This window comes from Narcine bancroftii, chromosome 13, assembly GCF_036971445.1.
Source record: "Narcine bancroftii isolate sNarBan1 chromosome 13, sNarBan1.hap1, whole genome shotgun sequence".
Classification (NCBI taxonomy): domain Eukaryota; kingdom Metazoa; phylum Chordata; class Chondrichthyes; order Torpediniformes; family Narcinidae; genus Narcine; species Narcine bancroftii.
The window spans coordinates 62,941,064-62,959,810 of record NC_091481.1 but is presented as its reverse complement, the minus strand read 5'-3'; the positions used below and the strand labels follow the sequence as shown (position 1 = coordinate 62,959,810).

Sequence of the window (18,747 nt, the reverse complement as noted above, 5' to 3'; positions counted from 1 at the left end):
TTCCCTCATGCCCCTGCTGTAGAACACATCCCCTGCTGGGAAAAAAAGGCCTCAGTGGAAGAGGGAAGGACATGCCCTTCCTTTCTCCTGGCAAACGTAGGCAATGGGGTCATATTTCTAGACTGGAACCAGAGGAGAGTGTTAACAGTCCAGGCCAGTATTTCTCAACCTATGCACCCTGAACTGCCGGTGGTCTGTGGGTTTGTTATAGGTGGTCCGTGGTGGTGGGATGAAGACAAATATTACTGACATAATAAACACGTCACGTGTAAAACAAGATTGCAAATTTGGTGGGCAAAAATGGTTCTCAACCAAACAAAAATCTAGCGAGTGGTCTGGGAAGGGGCTCGAGAGTGCAGCTTTATTTTGCCAGTGGTTTGGGGTAAATGAATAAATACTAAAGGTGGGTCTGTGTTCAGAAGAGAGACAAGAACCTATTGGTCCAGAGACATCAGTTTGAAACCTACCAGGGAGACTAGAAATTGAAATTAGATCTTGGTCGATTGCTTCTTTTAAAAGCTGATGTTGGTATCTAAGGACTGGATTTTTGTAAAAATCCATCTGGTTTCATTAACGTCTTTTAAGGAACAAAATCTGATGTCCTTTCCTAGATGGGACTGTGTGCGACTCCGGACCAATGTGGTTGACTCTTCAGTCTGTCCGTCTGTCCACTGGCGTCGCTAGCGGGGTGCGGACTGCACCGGGTGACACCATCAGAGTGGGTGACAACCAAAATGCCTGGTTATAAAATTTTTGTGCAGTTTTTCAGCAGAAATTTATTATTTCTTACAAAAATATCCCCGCCATTCACTCTAACAACAGACATTTTCCCTAAGCCCAGCTGACACGTTTCAATTCACCTACGAGGCTAAAACTCGACGCTCATTTACTTTATGAACCTTCTAACGGGCTGTGGTCAGAGCCGCCGTTATTCCCCAATAACAATGATGCTTTGAATCATGTGGTTTCATCTCCGTGCGCTACCAGCTCGCGCTGTTGTTCTCGGTGCTGGCTGGTGCTTTTGCAGTCGATGCTTTCGTCAAACGTTCTGGTGTTTTAGCCACAATGTTGTGGCCGTTAGTATTTGTCAACCTAGATTAATTAATTTTATGAGAGTGAAATAGTGTGATATTGTAATTTAAAGGTGTCATTTTAATTTTGCTGGTTGTTTATCTCACAGCATTCAGTGATCTACAGGAATTACAATTTACCAGTAACATTAGTATAAAAAGCATTACTAAGGATCCTGTAGGGTCTGGTACAGGAGGAGGTCCATGGGGTGGGGGGAGTGGTGACACCCTAAGTTACCACACTGGGTGACACCAACCCTAGTCTGTCTATCTAGCTCTCCATCTATTTATTTATCTATCTATTTATTTACTTATCTAGTTATGTATTCACTTATCTAGGTTGTGAAGGATGGGTCTGATCCCATTGCCGCGCAATGTCCCCATCAGCTGGACTTTGCCACACCACCTATCCTTCCTTAAAGTTTTTCCAGACCAGCACTTTTGACCACAAGGCCATCAGGCAGTGGTCAGCACGTCCTGCAAAAACCTGAGAGACGAAGGACTTGATGGACACGGTGGGGCAGTTCCCCGAGCAGACTGTCCAGGTCATCTGGCAGAACGCCTCGCCGCCATGGTTCACCAACAAGTACCGGGACTTGGCCTGGCTGGCAGCGAGAGGTGCCCTCCTGTACTAGAAGAACATGACCCACCTTGTCCTTGAGATGACTGCAGTGGACTGAAGGCAGTGGCCCACCTCTCTGCTGAGTGCAGATTCGCCAAGTGTGCGTGGAGAAGGATCCTTGTCACATTTCGGCTGTAGCAATGACACAGGCCTGATCTATGGGCTGTTCCCAGAGATGCCCACAGAGTCAGACATCCAGAACTGCTGGAAGACTTTCAACTCAGTGAGAGACGCTCTTTGGTCTGCCTGGAACCTGTTGGCCTTCCAGCATGCGGAGATGTTAGTGAGGGAACGCTTCCAAATGGTGCATTCCAGGCTGCAGGCGTTCTTGCTGAGGGGTTCACTGAGGCTTGGTGCAGCTGTGGGGAAGGTCCAGGGTCTAGTCTTCCCATAACTGGGCACTGAGGGGCTGAGACTAAGGGGAAGTCCCTCAAACAACGGAGCGGGGAATAACGGTATGGGGTCACGGAGGTGATAATGGGGTATTTGGAGAACAATGATGTATGTTGATGGGAATTTATATGATTGGCAATCTGGGTGTGAAAAGACTGAATTGTTTTCTTTTTTGTAAATAATTTACTGTGAAACACAAGTTTCAGGGTAAGTCGGGAGTTACAATAAATGCTGGAATGGTTGACACCACCAATGAACCACAATACGTTTGAGGATCGTACCCCAAGGATAAACAAAGCCTACCCCCTCAGTGAACTCCATGCCCCCAGTTACTTATAAATCCGTCCCTAAATGTGACATTGTATGACGGATTCGAACCCCAGTAACAGTCTGGCACTAAACGCTACACCACCCATGATTAATTGAATTTTGTTATATTGTAGCAGCTCACAAACTGGCCAGCGAACTTGAGGGCCCCCGCAGGGACCAACGGCTGTTGTCTCGCGTGACCTCCCACATGGCAGGAAACAGCGGGCGACGGTGGCGACGCCAGCCAGTTGGAGGTTGGCGTTCTGATGATGTCACTTCTGCCATTAGAGGCAGGGAATGAATATAAGCAGACCAATAAATCGGTCTTCTTCGACCGCGACTCGACTGCTTGCACGTGCCATTCTTACTCCACACTTCGTGGAGTGCGCACGCTACATTGGTAACCCCGGCAGTTGGACCCGAAGATGACGGGCCAAGCAGCTCTCCACCTGATCTCTCTAAAAGCTGCCAACGTTCTGGGTGTCGCAGCCACACGTGTGGTTCAAGCAGGACAAGGCAGATCGCCGCCAACAGCACCCGCTACTACTGCGTAGTGAGCTCACTCGACCAGGACACGGCAGTGAGGGCCATCGATTTCCTACGGCAGCCTCCAGAACAAGGCAATTATGGTGCCCTGAAAGAGCTACTAACCCACACTTTCAGCCTGTCATGCTACTTGCCTGCTGCACGTGGTCGGTTTTGGGGGCCAGGGCCCCATTCGCCCTCATGAGTGAGATGCTTGCACTCGCTGAGGGGCACAGGCCTTGCCTGCTCTTTGAGCAGATTTTCTTGGAGCAGCTGCCCAAGGATATCCGACTCTTGCTTGCTGACCCAAGGAAAGCCGCAGCCTGGGCAGACGTGCTCTGGAGAGCGAAGAAAGAAAATGGAACCTTGGGGAAGCAGATCGCCAAGCTCTGACACAAGCCGTCGACAAGGCCACAGCAGACGGAGAGGGATGTAGAACCCCTACCCTGCCATATTGCTATTATCATCCACAATGGGGTGCAGGAGCCCGTCGATGCCATGGCCAACAGTCGTTAATGGTTGCGGTGGTTGACCACCGTGACAGCCTCCTCCCAAAACCACCATAATCACCCCCTTCAGCCTGTTCGCATTCATGAGGATGCCCTTCGGGCTTAAGAATGCTGCTCAGACTTTTCAGTGGCTGATGGACGCAATGGGCCAGGACCTCTGTTTTGCATTCATCTACCTGGACGATATCCTTACTGCCAGCCGCAAGCATTCAGAGCTCAAGGTCCACCTCAGACAGCTTCACAAACAGGTCAGTTAGTGGGCCAGGACCTGCACGCTCTGCCATGTGCCCAAGGTGCAAACTCACACTAAAGGACCTCCCAGACTTTTGAGTCAGAGTGGCGTAGGTTCAGCCACGTCCATGCTAACATTGTGGGGCCACTACTGGTTTCCCGTGGGGCGAGATACCTCCTCACTATGGTTGACAACTGCACGAAGTGGTTGGAGGCAGTCCCAATGGCTGACATGTCCATGGAAACCTGTGCCAGGGCAATAATCAACAGCTGGGTGTCCAGGTTCGGAGACCTGGAACATTTCACCTTCGACAGGGGAGCCCAGTTTACTTTGGGGTTCTGGGCGGGGCTGGCCAAACTGTTGGGAACCCAACTCCACCACACCACGGCATATCATCTGCAGACCAATGGAACGTTTCACAGTCAGTTAAAAGCAGCCCTGATGCCCCGGCTCAAGGGCCACAACTGGGTGGATGAACTGTCTCGGGTCCTTATGGGGATATGCACCATGCCTCTGCAGCAGAAATGGCTTATGGCGTTGCCCTTGGTAATCGCGGGGGAGTTATTGGCTGCTGCCAAGGATCCAAAAACCCCCATGGTGAGGGAAAGACTGGGTATCCTAGCCCCTCCACAGCTGTAGCGGCCCGCAAAACCGAGTCGCAACCCGGCTGACAAAATGGCTGGCGATCGCGAGGGGCCCCCAGGGACCAACAGCTGTCACCCCGCATGATCTCCCGCATGGCGGGAAACAGCGGGCAGCGGCGGCGGGAATAAATTGACCTCGACTCGAGTGCGCACATGCGTTGTTCTTACACCATGCTTCACGTAGCGTGCACGCTACAACATTATTAAAATTTTCCTTTGTTCCATTTAGCAAAATTGCAGAAAGGAACAAGCTGATGGCAATGGGCAGGAAAAAATTCAACATGGATCCCCAAAAGGTACCAACTCTGACCTCCCGAGGTCTTTTCAGTTCTCTCCAACAACTCATTTTCCCACCTCCTCTCAATTATCTCCTAAAATCTCCAGTCTCTCAGTTTCCGCACCACAGACATCGCTTCAAATATGATAATGAATGAGATTAATATTTTGATGTGTAATTTAGAAATGGCCTATTTCTGCTCCTATGCCTTCCGGTCCTATAGCGATTAGAACTTTTACTTCCTACTTTTCTGCATCCCATTACAGAAACAAAGAAATATGCTCTATAGAAGGAAGTTTGTGTTCCCTTAAATATAGCCTTCAGTCGACAAGTTTGTGTCTGCAAAGACGACGTTCATCTGCACTTTGCTGTCACAGGAGATAAAAGATTTGTTTCAAGATTATTTTATTGACATCTAATAAAACTGAAAGTTTGATATTACACAAAATCTCTGTTAGTCTCTAACACAAGGCAGACAAAGATTCACCAAGAGCAGAAATTGCCCAGCACCTCTTATGACTGGAGAAAGAGAAGTTAGAGACTCGCCCAAGGGTCACTATGTAAATTGTTCGATTGGAGAATGAAGCTTCCAAAGATTGCCCTTCCTTAGAGCGTTAAGATTGGGGAGTAATCCAACACAGGCATTTATGGACGACAGACAGTTAATAGGCGAGCTACTGTAATGATAGAGTGCTGGTGATAATCCTAGCCACTAGTGGGAGTTGGAGACAAGTTGTTGCAATTAGGAGTAGATTCTAAAAAGATGCCTCTATGAGTCGTGAGCATTTTAGCTAATAAAGTATACAGGAAGTCCTCAACTTCCAACCTACGCAAGTTACGTCCACCCGATTGTGACCAAATTAAAACAAAACTTTATTAAAACTACTGTACAAATTCATATTTTGTATTAAAAGTACTATATACCGAGGTCCCCATTCCCCATCGGCAGCCCCAAAGTCCCCATCAGCCCCTGTGTTTAAACACGTAACCTCTCACCTTAAACCTGCATCCTCTTGAAACCCATTCCCCCACTCTGGGCAAAAGACTCTGTGTGTCCACCCTCATGCAACTGAAGCATAGCCTTAAGATTTGTGTTCAGAAAGCACTTCCTCATGGAAAGAGTGGACGGATCTGGGTGCTGGGGTTAACATGGTTCTATGGGTCCTACGTCATGGCGAACAAATAGAGTTGAGTCAGAGATCTACCATTATCTAACAGAAAAACATATGAGGTTTGTGGGATGGAATGACCTAGTTATGCTGCTACGTTTATTAGCTTTTGCTCTCTAGATCAACTGAGCAGTGAAGGAGGAAAATAATGTTCTCTTTAATTCTGCAGCAAAAAGGGTTACAATGAAAGATTCTACGAACTATTCCAGGACCACCAAATGATCTAAAATTGACGTTTCCAGAAAAAGGTCTCAGGCCCGAAACGTCAGTAATATATCTTTACTTCCTATGGACGCTGCGAGTCTGGCTGAGATCCTCCAGCATTTACTGTGTGTTTACTACAATCACCATGTTGAGGAACAAGGTCGGGTCAGATACAGCAATGAGCTCTCTGAACCCTTCTCCATTAACAATGGCGTGAAGCAAGGCTGTGTTCTCGCACCAACCTTCTTTTCAATCTTCTTCAGCATGATGCTGAACCAAGCCATGAAAGACCCCAACAATGAAGACGCTGTTTACATCCGGTACCGCACGGATGGCAGTCTCTTCAATCTGAGGCGCCTGCAAGCTCACACCAAGACACAAGAGAAACTTGTCCGTGAACTACTCTTTGCAGATGATGCCGCTTTAGTTGCCCATTCAGAGCCAGCTCTTCAGCGCTTGACGTCCTGCTTTGCGGAAACTGCCAAAATGTTTGGCCTGGAAGTCAGCCTGAAGAAAACTGAGGTCCTCCATCAGCCAGCTCCCCACCATGACTACCAGCCCCCCCACATCTCCATCGGGCACACAAAACTCAAAACGGTCAACCAGTTTACCTATCTCGGCTGCACCATTTCATCAGATGCAAGGATCGACAATGAGATAGACAACAGACTCGCCAAGGCAAATAGCGCCTTTGGAAGACTACACAAAAGAGTCTGGAAAAACAACCAACTGAAAAACCTCACAAAGATAAGCGTATACAGAGCCGTTGTCATACCCACACTCCTGTTCGGCTCCGAATCATGGGTCCTCTACCGGCACCACCTACGGCTCCTAGAACGCTTCCACCAGCGTTGTCTCCGCTCCATCCTCAACATCCATTGGAGCGCTCACACCCCTAACGTCGAGGTACTCGAGATGGCAGAGGTCGACAGCATCGAGTCCACGCTGCTGAAGATCCAGCTGCGCTGGATGGGTCACGTCTCCAGAATGGAGGACCATCGCCTTCCCAAGATCGTATTATATGGCGAGCTCTCCACTGGCCACCGTGACAGAGGTGCACCAAAGAAAAGGTACAAGGACTGCCTAAAGAAATCTCTTGGTGCCTGCCACATTGACCACCGCCAGTGGGCTGATAACGCCTCAAACCGTGCATCTTGGCGCCTCACAGTTTGGCGGGCAGCAGCCTCCTTTGAAGAAGACCGCAGAGCCCACCTCACTGACAAAAGGCAAAGGAGGAAAAACCCAACACCCAACCCCAACCAACCAATTTTCCCTTGCAACCGCTGCAATCGTGTCTGCCTGTCCCGCATCGGACTGGTCAGCCACAAACGAGCCTGCAGCTGACGTGGACTTTTTACCCCCTCCATAAATCTTCGTCCGCGAAGCCAAGCCAAAGAAGAAGACTACAATCACAGAGTCTGCAGACTATTATCTTCCACTCAACTAAATGATCTGTCTGCTGTATTGAAACATTCTTTCTTTTAGCACTAACTGCAACTGTAAACATTTATTTATTAATCCTTATATAATTATTGTCTCTTTTTCCGGCTCATGGCGAACTGTGGCAATTCAAAGTGTGCTACTTTGGCACATTTGCAAATTGTAATTACTGCAAATACCTATGTCAAAGCCGATACCATGTAAAAGTTGACCCCCACCCCTGCCTTTTTGGCCCCAGCCGTCCACCGCTCGGAGGTTCCAACTCCATGTCTGCGGACGCTCTCCCAGGCCACGGCTGCCCACCCACCGGAGTGCCAGACGCCGACTTGTCACTCAGTCCCGGATGCCTGCCCATCGGAGCTCCCAACCCCACGAACGCGGGGACTTTCCACTCCGTCCTGGCCACCCATCAGAATTCCCAAAGCAGGTACTGAGCATGGTCAAAAGCAGTCTCTGTGTAATAGTTGACCCCAGAAATTTAGCAGTAAAAATGGTCTTAAAAACTCAACTTTTACACCACCATATATCCGGTATAAATCTGACAATTAACTCTCTGGGTTTTACAACAAAAACAATTACATATTTATATAGCACCTGTAAGGAAGAAGGAAAGGTGAAGAGCTTTGGAGAGGATATTCTGGAGTTTGGGAACCATTGGAAATGGTGGGAGAGAGAAAGGAATGGGTCAGAGTGATATTCTTATCAGATGGAAGACATTAGAGAGATAAACCATCTTGGGTAGATATGAGAATCCATTATTAAATGTTTGAACACAAACTGACTGGAGGAACTCAGCAACATCTATAGGACGCAAAGGGTAGCCAAGGTTTCGGACCCAGGTCCTATGTCAGGTATAATGGACGTTCGTTTTATGAAGCTCCACCCTTCTTGCAAATCTTCTGTCCTTTTAGCTATGAACCTTGTATTTAATTAGTTAAACCTTTGTCATCTTCTTTTCACCAGACCATGCTTAAAACCTCTCTCTTTTGCCAAACTCTTGATCGCCCATTCCAGTACCTCCAGTGCTACATTTTTTAACAGCATTAAACATGTCAAAAACAAACTTCTATTATTGCAAAATAATGTTACTGATGTTACATTATTGATGATATTGAAATGTATTTGAGGCTATTTGCCTTGCACGGATGCTAAATCCTTGTGAATTTTGTTGGCAGGGTATAGAGTTCCTAATACAGAACAAATTGTTGTGTCAGAATGAAGAAGACATTGCCAATTTCCTGCACAAAGGGGAAGGTCTGCACAAAACGGCCATTGGAGACTACCTTGGAGGGAGGTGAGATGCAAATCCCATGTCCAATGATAGAATTCTGCTCAACACCAAAGGCGTGGAGGTTCTGAGAAGGCTCTTGGAGACTTACCACCATTCAATAGGATCGCAGTCAATGCACTACACCACAGTCCTGCTTCTTCCCCGTGCAACTTGATACCTTCTACAGAAACCTTTCTACATCCATAAATAATGAGAGGGATAGTTAGAGTAGATGTGAATAGGCTCTTCCCCTTGAGGGTTGGTGAGATTGGAATGAGGGGTCATAAGTTAAGGGTTAGGGGGCAAAAGTTTAGAAGTAACATGAGGGGAAACCTTTTCACTCAGAGAGGTGGCTGAGTGGAATGACCTTCCGGAAGGGGTGGTTGCAGCAGAGTCAATTTAAGAGAAGGTTAGATGTGAGGGGATTGGAGGGTTATGGACAGGGAGCAGGTGGGTGGAACTAGAGGAGATCACTTAAATCGGAGCAGACTAGAGGGGCCGAGACGGCCTGTTTCCATACTGTAATTGTTATATGGTTATACCGGTGCTCCCCTACCTATGACAGTCCAACTTACGATTTCTTGAAGTTGCAAGGATTTGATTTAGAATTCCAATCTGTTCCCGCACTTCCGATAAGTGGTACACTACTCTCTCGTGATCTAGGTCAAGGCTTCAATCGTTCTTCAAGCCCACAGTGTGCTTTCAGGAGTATATGTGTGGAATAAAGGGATTCAAAATTTAATTATAAAAAATGGTCAGCGTGGTGCTCTTTTTAAACTTATGACGGACTTGCCAGAACGCAACCCCTTCGTAGGTTGAGGAGCGCCTCTACTTCTTGTATGTATTCGGTCATCGTGGGAGAGGATTCCACAAGCTTCCATCTCCAATTTAAACAATCATCATCATTTCAGTTGTAACCCCGGATCAAGCTCTACCCTGACTCACTTCCATGTCCACGTGGACCTCCTGCGTCCTGCGTCCCATCCAAACCCAATGTCCATTAGACTGTCCTTTCTTCCTTCCACCTTCCCCCCCCCCCTCCCGCCCCACCCAAGCCTTTTGATTCAGGCATCTCCCTGCCTTTTTTGCTCAGGCCTGAAACTCTGGTTGGGCAGCAGGGCCGGTGACCTGGGGTTCGAACCCGGCGCTGTCTCTAAGGGGTTTGCACGTTCTCCCCACGTCAGTTTCCTCTCACCTTTCAAAAATCATATGGGGGGGGGGGCTGTTGTAGGTTAATTGGGATTTTGGATGGCGCGGGCTCGAGGGCTAGAAGGGCTACGTCAAAATTTTAAAATGGACGCTGCAAGATCTGTCTCTTCCTCCCACCTCTCCTCCCCCCGCCTTCTTTTAACTCGTACCTCGTCGTAGGGCTCGGGCCTGAAATGCCGATGACCCTTTTGTTTCCTGAGGAGGTTATGCGACCTGCCAGGTTTCTCCAGCAGCACGTTTGTACATTCCAGATGACCTTCACTGCTTGCCCACCTCCCCATCAGGATGACTGCCGTTGTCTGCCCTGTCAGATTGGGCTTCCCCGCACCACCGCCAATGGTCGCCCAATGCCTGGCCTCCTCTCGCTGCTCGGCTTGTACTTTCTAAGCCCAGTCCCATGAAGTGAACATGGATGTCATGCAACTTGGACGGGGTGGGAAACAAATTCCCATCAGCTCAGCCAGTGACACTTCTTTTGCAGGTTTTCTTTTATCGGTCGCATGCAACATATTGTAGGCATCATGTTTAAACTTTAATTAAAATTTTAAATTTAGACATACAGCATGGTAACAGGCCAATTCGGTCCTACAAGTCCGTGCCGCCAAAATTAATTTGCACCCAGTATGTTTTTTTGAAGGGAAGGAGGAAACGGGAACCCCCAGAGAAAACCCACCCAGACACAAGGAGAACACACAAAATCCTTATAGACAGCACAGGAATCAAACACCGGTCCCGATTGCCGATGCTGTAAGGTGCGGCACTAACGGCTACGCCAACCTTGCCACCCCATGATAATGGGTCCATTCAGGTCTTCAACCCACCATAAGCAAGTCTTTATTTTTCTCTTCCTCTCTCAGAGAACTATTGAACGTTAGGATTCTGCAATCCTTTGTGGAACTTCACGAGTTTGTGGACCTCAACCTGGTTCAGGCATTAAGGTAAGAACATGCATTTCCTGCACTCATCTCATGCCAGACTGAGACCACCCGCAAAATTGGAGGACCACCACCACATCTTCCACCTGGGCACCCTTCTACCGGGTAGCATTAACACCAGTTTTCCATTAGCTTTTATTTTTAAACGTCCCTACTTTTGACATCAGTAATGTACTTTTTTACCTCCAATGGATGCTGCAAGAGAAGCTGGAGTTTATTACAGTCTGCAGGCTTTGGTGTATCATTGAACTTTCTACACCCAACATTGGAAGTGGTGGATGGCCACGGCTCCAATCCAGTTCTCTCTCTCTGGGGTTGAAAGGAAAAATCCACCTGCCATCTTTTGAATGGCAGAGGAGACTTGAGAAGTGTGATTCTGTCCCTAGATATTATGGTCTTGGCTGTTTTAATGTTCTCTCATCCTTTCTTCTTCAACCCCCAACCCGCCAACTATTTTTATTGGGACTAAGGAGACGATTCCTATTGCTTCAGAGAATCTACCACCAAGGTGGAGTGGGGTGGGGGGGGGGGGGGGGCGTGGACTGGTGGTGTACTGAATTAATTGATCATCAGAATCAAAATTTATTGCCATGCACACGTGTCATGAACTTCATTGTTTTGTGGCAGCGTTACCATGCATTACAGGCGCAAACATTGCTATAAATTACACTTCTGTAAATATGCTGTTTTAAAAAAAATACAAATTAGTGCAGAAAGAGAAAAGTGAATTTAGTGTCTGTGGCTCATGGACCCTTCAGAAGGAGTAGGGGAAGCAGGTTTCCTCCTACTGTTCGAAACGTACTGGGGGTGTGAGTTAATTGGGTGTAAACTGGGCAGCGCAGACACGTGGGCCGAAAATGCCTGTTACTGTGCTGTATGACTAAATTAATAATTTTGTTTTTAAAAAAAGCTGTTTTTGTGCCATTGGATGTTCACCTTTAGGCCCTTGGACCTCCTTCAAGAGGTCATGTTGCAACTCTACAAATCTCTGGAGAGATCACGGTTGGAGTACTGTGCTCCATTCTGGTCACCCCATGACAGGAAGGATGAGGAGGCAATGGAGAGGGTGCAGAGGAGATTTACCAGAAAGTTGCTTGGATGGGGAAATAAGACTTATAAGGCAAGGTTAGCAGAGCCGGGACTTTTCTCTTTGGAGTGAAAAATGATGAAAGGACACTTAATAGAGGTGTCTACAAAATTCTGAGCGGCAGAGGTAAGATGGACAGGCAGCATCTTTTTCCCAGGGCAGGAATAGCCAACACCAGGGACATCTCTACAAAGTAAAGGGTGGAACGTTTAGGGGAGGTATCAGGGGAAAGTTTTATTTTTCTCCAGAAAGAGTTGTGGGTGCTTGAAATGCCTTGCTGGGCGATGGTGGAGGCTGAAACATTAGGGGCATTGAAGAGTCTTTTAGACAGGCGCATGGATGGAAGAAAAATAGAGGGTTACGAGGTAGGAAGGGTTTAGTACTTTTTGGTAGGAATATATAGGTCGGCATAACATCAAGGGTGAAGGGCCTGTACCGTGCTGTACTGTTCTATGTCTTTCCTGATGGTAGCAGTATGGAGAAGGCATGGCCTGGGTGGTAAGGATCATTGATGAGGCTGCTTTCTTGAGACCTCCTTAATGTAGTGGTCTAATTCCCATCATGACGCTGGCTGAGTTCACAAATTTCTGTCACTTTTTCCTGTCCTGTGCATTGGCACCTCCATACCAGACAGTGATGCAACCAGTCAGAATGGTTCCTCTCCATGGAACATTACAAAATAACTACAGCTCCCACCTTAATTTGTCCATCCTCTAACATCAGCATAGTTTCCAGGTTGTTAGTCAAGTAGTTCCATCACTATATTCTCTGATAAACCAACCAACCAGGAATGGTCCCAGTGTCAGTCAAACCTGTTCTCTTCTTCATTGGAACCGGTAACTGTTTTCTATGGCCGACTTAAAGACATTTCTTCATTTCGCAAAATGTGGGCGGCCTTTCCATTAATCGCCTGGAGAAGGAGTTGGTGGGCACCTTCTTGAGGCACACATGTTGGGCCATCTCAGAGATACCGCGGGAGTGTGCCTGTTGTGGTCCTCAAAGGAGGCCCACCAACTTTTCCACAAGGGGCAATTAGGAGTGGCCAATAAATGTTGGCCCCACATCTTGCGACCGCACAAAAACATACTTATCAGGGGAAAGCAAACTTTGGGACATTTAGGCCTTAGAAGAAAATCGATAAAGAGGGAGGGACGGTAAAATAAAACCCGTGGCCTAGTGATCGGTCTTATTACGGTGGCCTAAGGGTTCTAAATTTCATTTGAGACCAACTTTTCCATGGTTTGGGTCCAAATTCTTTCTTCTTTGGCTTGGCTTCGCGGACGAAGATTTATGGAGGGGGTAAAAAGTCCACGTCAGCTGCAGGCTCGTTTGTGGCTGACAAGTCCGATGCGGGACAGGCAGACACGATTGCAGCGGTTGCAAGGGAAAATTGGTTGGTTGGGGTTGGGTGTTGGGTTTTTCCTCCTTTGCCTTTTGTCAGTGAGGTGGGCTCTGCGGTCTTCTTCAAAGGAGGTTGCTGCCCGCCAAACTGTGAGGCGCCAAGATGCACGGTTTGAGGCGTTATCAGCCCACTGGCGGTGGTCAATGTGGCAGGCACCAAGAGATTTCTTTAGGCAGTCCTTGTACCTTTTCTTTGGTGCACCTCTGTCCAAATTAAATATACAGTAAAACCCCGTTACCCGGAATTTAAGCAACCAGCAAAATAATTTTTTTTTTAAAAATCGCAGCAAATAAATAGGTTAAAAAATTCGGGTTTAAAATTGGCGTGCCTCGCCAGTAGTTGACCAATCTCAATATTCACTTCTCCGGCATTGACGGATCCCTGGACGTGCCAGATGCTGTACTTTCCTCAGCATTGCCATCTCAAGAGTTGCATGGCTTACAACACCCCCTCTCGCCCAACCCTTGCCTCCATCGGCGTTGCACTCGCCATACTGACACGCCCGCCTTTTGACCCCAACTCACAGGCAGTTCCTGTGGAGCTTCCGATTGCCGGGAGAAGCTCAGAAGATCGACAGGATGATGGAAGCTTTCGCAACGAGATATTGCCAGTGCAACCAGGATGTTTTTCAATCAACCGGTAGGTATCTGTTGGTTGCAAAGGAAGGTATTTGTGGATTAAAAACTCTTGCACAGACTGGTTAGCTCTTCAAAACACCCTTCCCATTATTTTTGCAGTGTCAACATTTCCAATCAGCTGTCACAACAGGGGTAGTCCCTAAGAGCATCTGTTTTGAGATTTTTGTTCATTTGCCACTTTGTGCTCAGAGCGAAAAAAAAATGATCAGGAGTATCGCAAAATGTTTTGCATTTTAAGTTGTCACATCATACTAGGGCAGACACACTTGCTTAATGTGAGAGCCATATATGATAAACTACAGATGTTTGAGAGTTGCAAGATGAAAAAAATATTGCATACATGTTTTTACCCTAACATGCATATTTTGTTTCAAACATTTAGTATATTCAGAAAATACATGTAGGTAACAATATTTATTCATGTATGCAATTTTTAAACTATTTTAGTTTCAATAACCAGATGTACACATACTGTATACACTCATGTAATAATCACAGACCAATTTTTAGGTTAAAATTTAGGGGTCAACTATTACACACAATACTACCTTTGACCTCGGTAAGTACCTGCGTTGTTTGGGGCGTCAGGAGCTCAGATGGGCGGGAGGCCGGGGGCTAGGCGAGAGACGGAGGCTGGGGCGTCAGGAGCTCCAGATGGGCGGGTGGCCTGGATCACACTTACACTCCGCTAAATTCACTGCCAGCTACACGCGCCATCATCGCCAGCCACGCCAACTAACACTACACGGCCAAACGTACCCCACCCCCCCACCGCGAGCCACTCATTCATGTTAAAGAGCCGAGTGTGGTTTGGCCACCCCTGCATTATACCGAGAGCAGTGAGATGGGTTCTTCTGAGAGCAGTCTAATAGGTTAACTCTAACATGCACAAAGTTATAAAAAGTAGCAGCACCATTAAATACATGGGGTGGGGGGGGGGGGGGGAAGGAAGATAAAGATGAATTAACACCCTACAAGGACAGCATGGGGGATCATTCAGGAGCCCAGAGGAGTAATCCACGAGAGTCTGCAGATCAAGCCCAAAATGTTGGTTATGCACCTTTATCTTTGCTACATAAAATACACCGTTTGACCTGCTGAGTTTCTCCAGCGTTGATCGTAAACTTGAACCTGAAAATTGTGGAAGAATAATAAACATCATTCTAAAACTTGACAACGATTCTCCAGATTATCGAACCAAAATGCAGGTTGATGCTTTAGTGCAGCACAGAGAGAGAGGGGGGTACACTCCCCCACTGGCACAATAAGCCAGGGTGCCTCAAACAGGTGAATTTAAAAAATAACCCGTGAAAAACAAGCCGATATTCAAACTTCAATCAACATTGCTAATATTGTTCCAACCAAGACCATCTGAAAATTAGAGGAGCAAAACTTAATTTTCCGTCTGCGCATTAACCAGACGGCATCAACATCAACTTCACCGGTTTCTGCTGGCCCACTCCCCATTCTCCCTCCCTTCCCCACCCCTCTGTCTTCTTTCCTCCCGCTCTCCACCCCTTTCCCTCTCCATTTACAGAGCCATCCCTCCTCCCCCTGTTCGCTGCTGTTCCCTGCCTCCCTTCTCCACTTATTACCTCCTGCCTGTGCACCCGTGCTCCCAACCACCCCCCCCCCCCCCATTTTGCTCTGGCGCCTGCCTACATCGAAACATTGGTTCTGTATCTTTATCTTTGCTAAAGGACACTGTTTGACCCTGCTGGGTTTCTCCAGCATCGTGTTTTCACTCCAACCACGATGTCTGCAGACTATCGTGTTTTAATCACCGATTGTAACAGTACAACCTGACAAAACAGCGTTCTCCAGAGCACGGTGCAAACACACATACAGATCTAACACACCTAGAGACAAATGATACATCTACACAGAATACTACACATTTATTAAAAACAGATGTTATTATACAGCACGATTGGCGTAGCGGTTATTCCAAAGCTGTTAAAGAGCCACCGATTAGGACTGGGGTTCGAATCCTGCCCTATCTGTAAGGAGTTTGTACCTTCTCCCATGTCTGCGTGGGTTTTCCCTGGAGGAGGGGAGTCCGGTTTCCTCCCACCATTCAGGTTAATTGGGTTTAAATTGGGCGGCCAATGCTGAATGTCTAAATTTAAAATTAAATTTAAATAAATAGAAGGGTCACAGGGAGTTGTTTTAGCAATTTCTGACTTGGAATTGAGCCTGCTTCTCATTGAGTCAACGCTGGCACCTGCGGGGTTAAAACTTGCTTCTGGATTGGATTGAAACGCTTGGCGTTTTCGTTAGCTCAGCAGTATTGCTTTACCTGGTTAGTGCGGTTTCTCAGAAACTCATTGGCAATGAACCTCTCCTTGTAGATACCTGCTACGTGCTCTCATTTGCAATCATTATGTTGAACACAAGTCTACACAACCCCAATGTTAAGGAGAAACCAACCCTGGAGCGGTTTGTGGCAATGAATCGTGGAATCAACAATGGAGGAGATCTCCCACCAAAACTACTCAAGGTGGGCGCTCTGGGTCAAAGTAAACATTGGCTGCCACTGGTGCTTCCCCGCGGGAATGTTAACGTTGGATTTAAATGGGGGATGGGATTTATTGGTTTGTTTTGAGAGCTAGTCTAGTTCCAATGGGTTGAACGTCCTCCTAAGTCATTAAGAAATTGGGGGGAATGACTCGAGAAACAGGATCATTGCTTGAATTTGCAAAAGGTATTTCCTATGGTGGCTGGGAACCTTAACGCGGGAAATGGTCCTGATCTGCGGAACGTGCCTGGGTGCGGGAGTTGGCCTTAATGGACCTTGGGACCAGCCGTTGAGGAGGTGTGGTGAAGAGCAGGCTGCAGACCGCGGTGACTTCAGACACTCGAGATCAGGGGCCAAGGGGATGGGCTGGAGAGCAGGAGGTGTCAGTAACGGGGTCAGCGGAGGCAGCAACATTCCCCCCCGACCCTCGCTGCCTCAGAAGGGACTGCCTTTATTTTTCTCTCTCGCAAGGTAGTGAGTCTTCACTAGCGTAAAAAAAAGCTTTACTTGCGTGGCCTGCTGAGTTTCTCCTTCGTTTTTGTGTATTGCACCACAATCCCAGTGCCTGCAAACTTTCCTCCCCCACTCAGCCACTCCACTCTGAAGTCTCTTCAAGGGATGCCTGCCCTGAGGTTCTCCTCTCTTTGAAGGGAGCTCTGTGAGAGTCTCCCTCACTGCTCCCCTTCCATTCTCCCTGCTGCTCTCGAGCTCTAGTCACCCGGACTCACTCCCACAACTAACTGTCCTTCCTTGCTAATTTCCTCCATGTGCCTTGCAGTTTCCAGGCCTCCACAATGATCTCTTCCACCCATCCCCCCCCCAGTCCAAATCAACCTGTTGGTCTGTCCCTTCCTCCCTCCTCTCCCCTCCTTTTTCTTCAGCCTGTCTGCTTTTTGTTTACACCTTGTGTGTGGATAAACAGGTTCAACGGGTCCCAAAGGGTTTGAACACAGGCTAGCTAAGCTGTCATCTTTACTTACACATACATGTAGGGGAGTCGTATCAGGGAGAACACACACACAAACTTTCTCTCTCCCTCACCGGAAAGTATGATGCACTCGCACCCAATCACGGATAGATAATTTTACACTAATTAAGGGCTGCATGGTTGGTGTTGTGCTTGGCGCAACACTTTTACAGCGCCAGTGATCGAGTCCTGGTTTCGAATCCCACGCTGTCTGGAAGGAGTTTGTACGTTCTCCCTTTGCTTGTGTAGGTTTTCCCCTGGGGCTCCTGTTTCCGCCCACAGTTTGTAGGTTAAATTGGGCGGCACGGACTTGTGGGCCGAAATGGCCTGTCGCCATGCTGCATGTCTACATTTTTTTGAAAAATCAATAAGATGGTACTAGACGATGTCTGCCTCACCTCCACCCATTGACACAGTGCAGTGATTTCTAGACAACACCACAGCTCCCAACCCTTTACCAACGACTCTCCAGCATTGCCCACGGTTGCCAACTTGGAATGGAACTTGGGTTCATCCCAGAAAAAGAAAGAGGCAGACGGCTCATGCATGCCAACGGCTGGAGAGACTGGCCCAGGTATCCAGAATTAAAGGGGCCCACGACCAGGTGAGCGCTAAACAGTGGGTGGGGCTTGATCTTGATTGGCAAGTGAGGTGAGTTCTGACTAGGTTCCAAGCAGAGGTCACACGAGCCTCCGCAGTCCACACGACATCTCCCAACGAAGGGCTCAGGCCCGAAACGTTGGTTGCTCTTTACCTTCTATAGACGCTGCATGACCTCCTGAGCATCTCCAGCACTTTTGTAGCTCCAAGCTTTCTACTGCATCTTGACAATAATAAATCTTAACACATTGATCTCCCTGCAAAATATTGTGGATCAATGTCGAATGCTCTGCTTTCATAACCAGTTCTGTTGGATTTGTGCTGCACCCCTCCAAGGTCAAGATTTTCTGCCCGGAGAGGGTTTTTAGTACTAGGGAAATCAGAATTTAGCATCAGCTGGGAAGAACTTCTAATTCATTAAAACCTAGATTTAAAGTTCCCCTTTTATTGATTCTTCCAACACAGAACTTGTATGAGAGCATTAAAAACGAGCCTTTTAAAATCCCAGAGGATGATGGGAATGACCTAACTCACACGTTTTTCAACCCTGACCGGGAAGGATGGCTTTCTAAACTGGGTAAGGTGGGGAGTGGTGAGGGGTGGAGGGGGAATGGACCGCCCTCTAGTGGTGGTGGTGGTGGGCTACCCGCAGTTGGTGGAAGGATGGAGGGGCAAATGGACTGGTGGTGTGGGGTGGCCTTTCATATCAGGAGCACAGCAACGCCGC

The 18,747-nt window shown here is 47.7% G+C and overlaps 1 protein-coding gene across 4 annotated transcripts in view; it reads left to right on the top strand.

Moving 5' to 3' along the window:
* LOC138748753 (cytohesin-3-like) overlaps nucleotides 1–18,747 on the top strand; it is a 59,108-nt gene that overhangs the window by 27,183 nt on the left and 13,178 nt on the right. For 2 of the 4 annotated variants that reach the window (XM_069909443.1, XM_069909444.1), the window contains 6 exons: nucleotides 4,534–4,600; nucleotides 8,570–8,688; nucleotides 10,731–10,811; nucleotides 13,824–13,936; nucleotides 16,287–16,435; nucleotides 18,486–18,597. In XM_069909443.1, coding sequence (XP_069765544.1) covers nucleotides 4,534–4,600; nucleotides 8,570–8,688; nucleotides 10,731–10,811; nucleotides 13,824–13,936; nucleotides 16,287–16,435; nucleotides 18,486–18,597 — 641 coding nt within the window. Of the gene's footprint in view, nucleotides 1–3,654; nucleotides 3,677–4,533; nucleotides 4,601–8,569; nucleotides 8,689–10,730; nucleotides 10,812–13,823; nucleotides 13,937–16,286; nucleotides 16,436–18,485; nucleotides 18,598–18,747 lie in introns of those variants that run through there. The other 2 variants (XM_069909446.1, XM_069909445.1) reach the window with 2 other exon arrangements.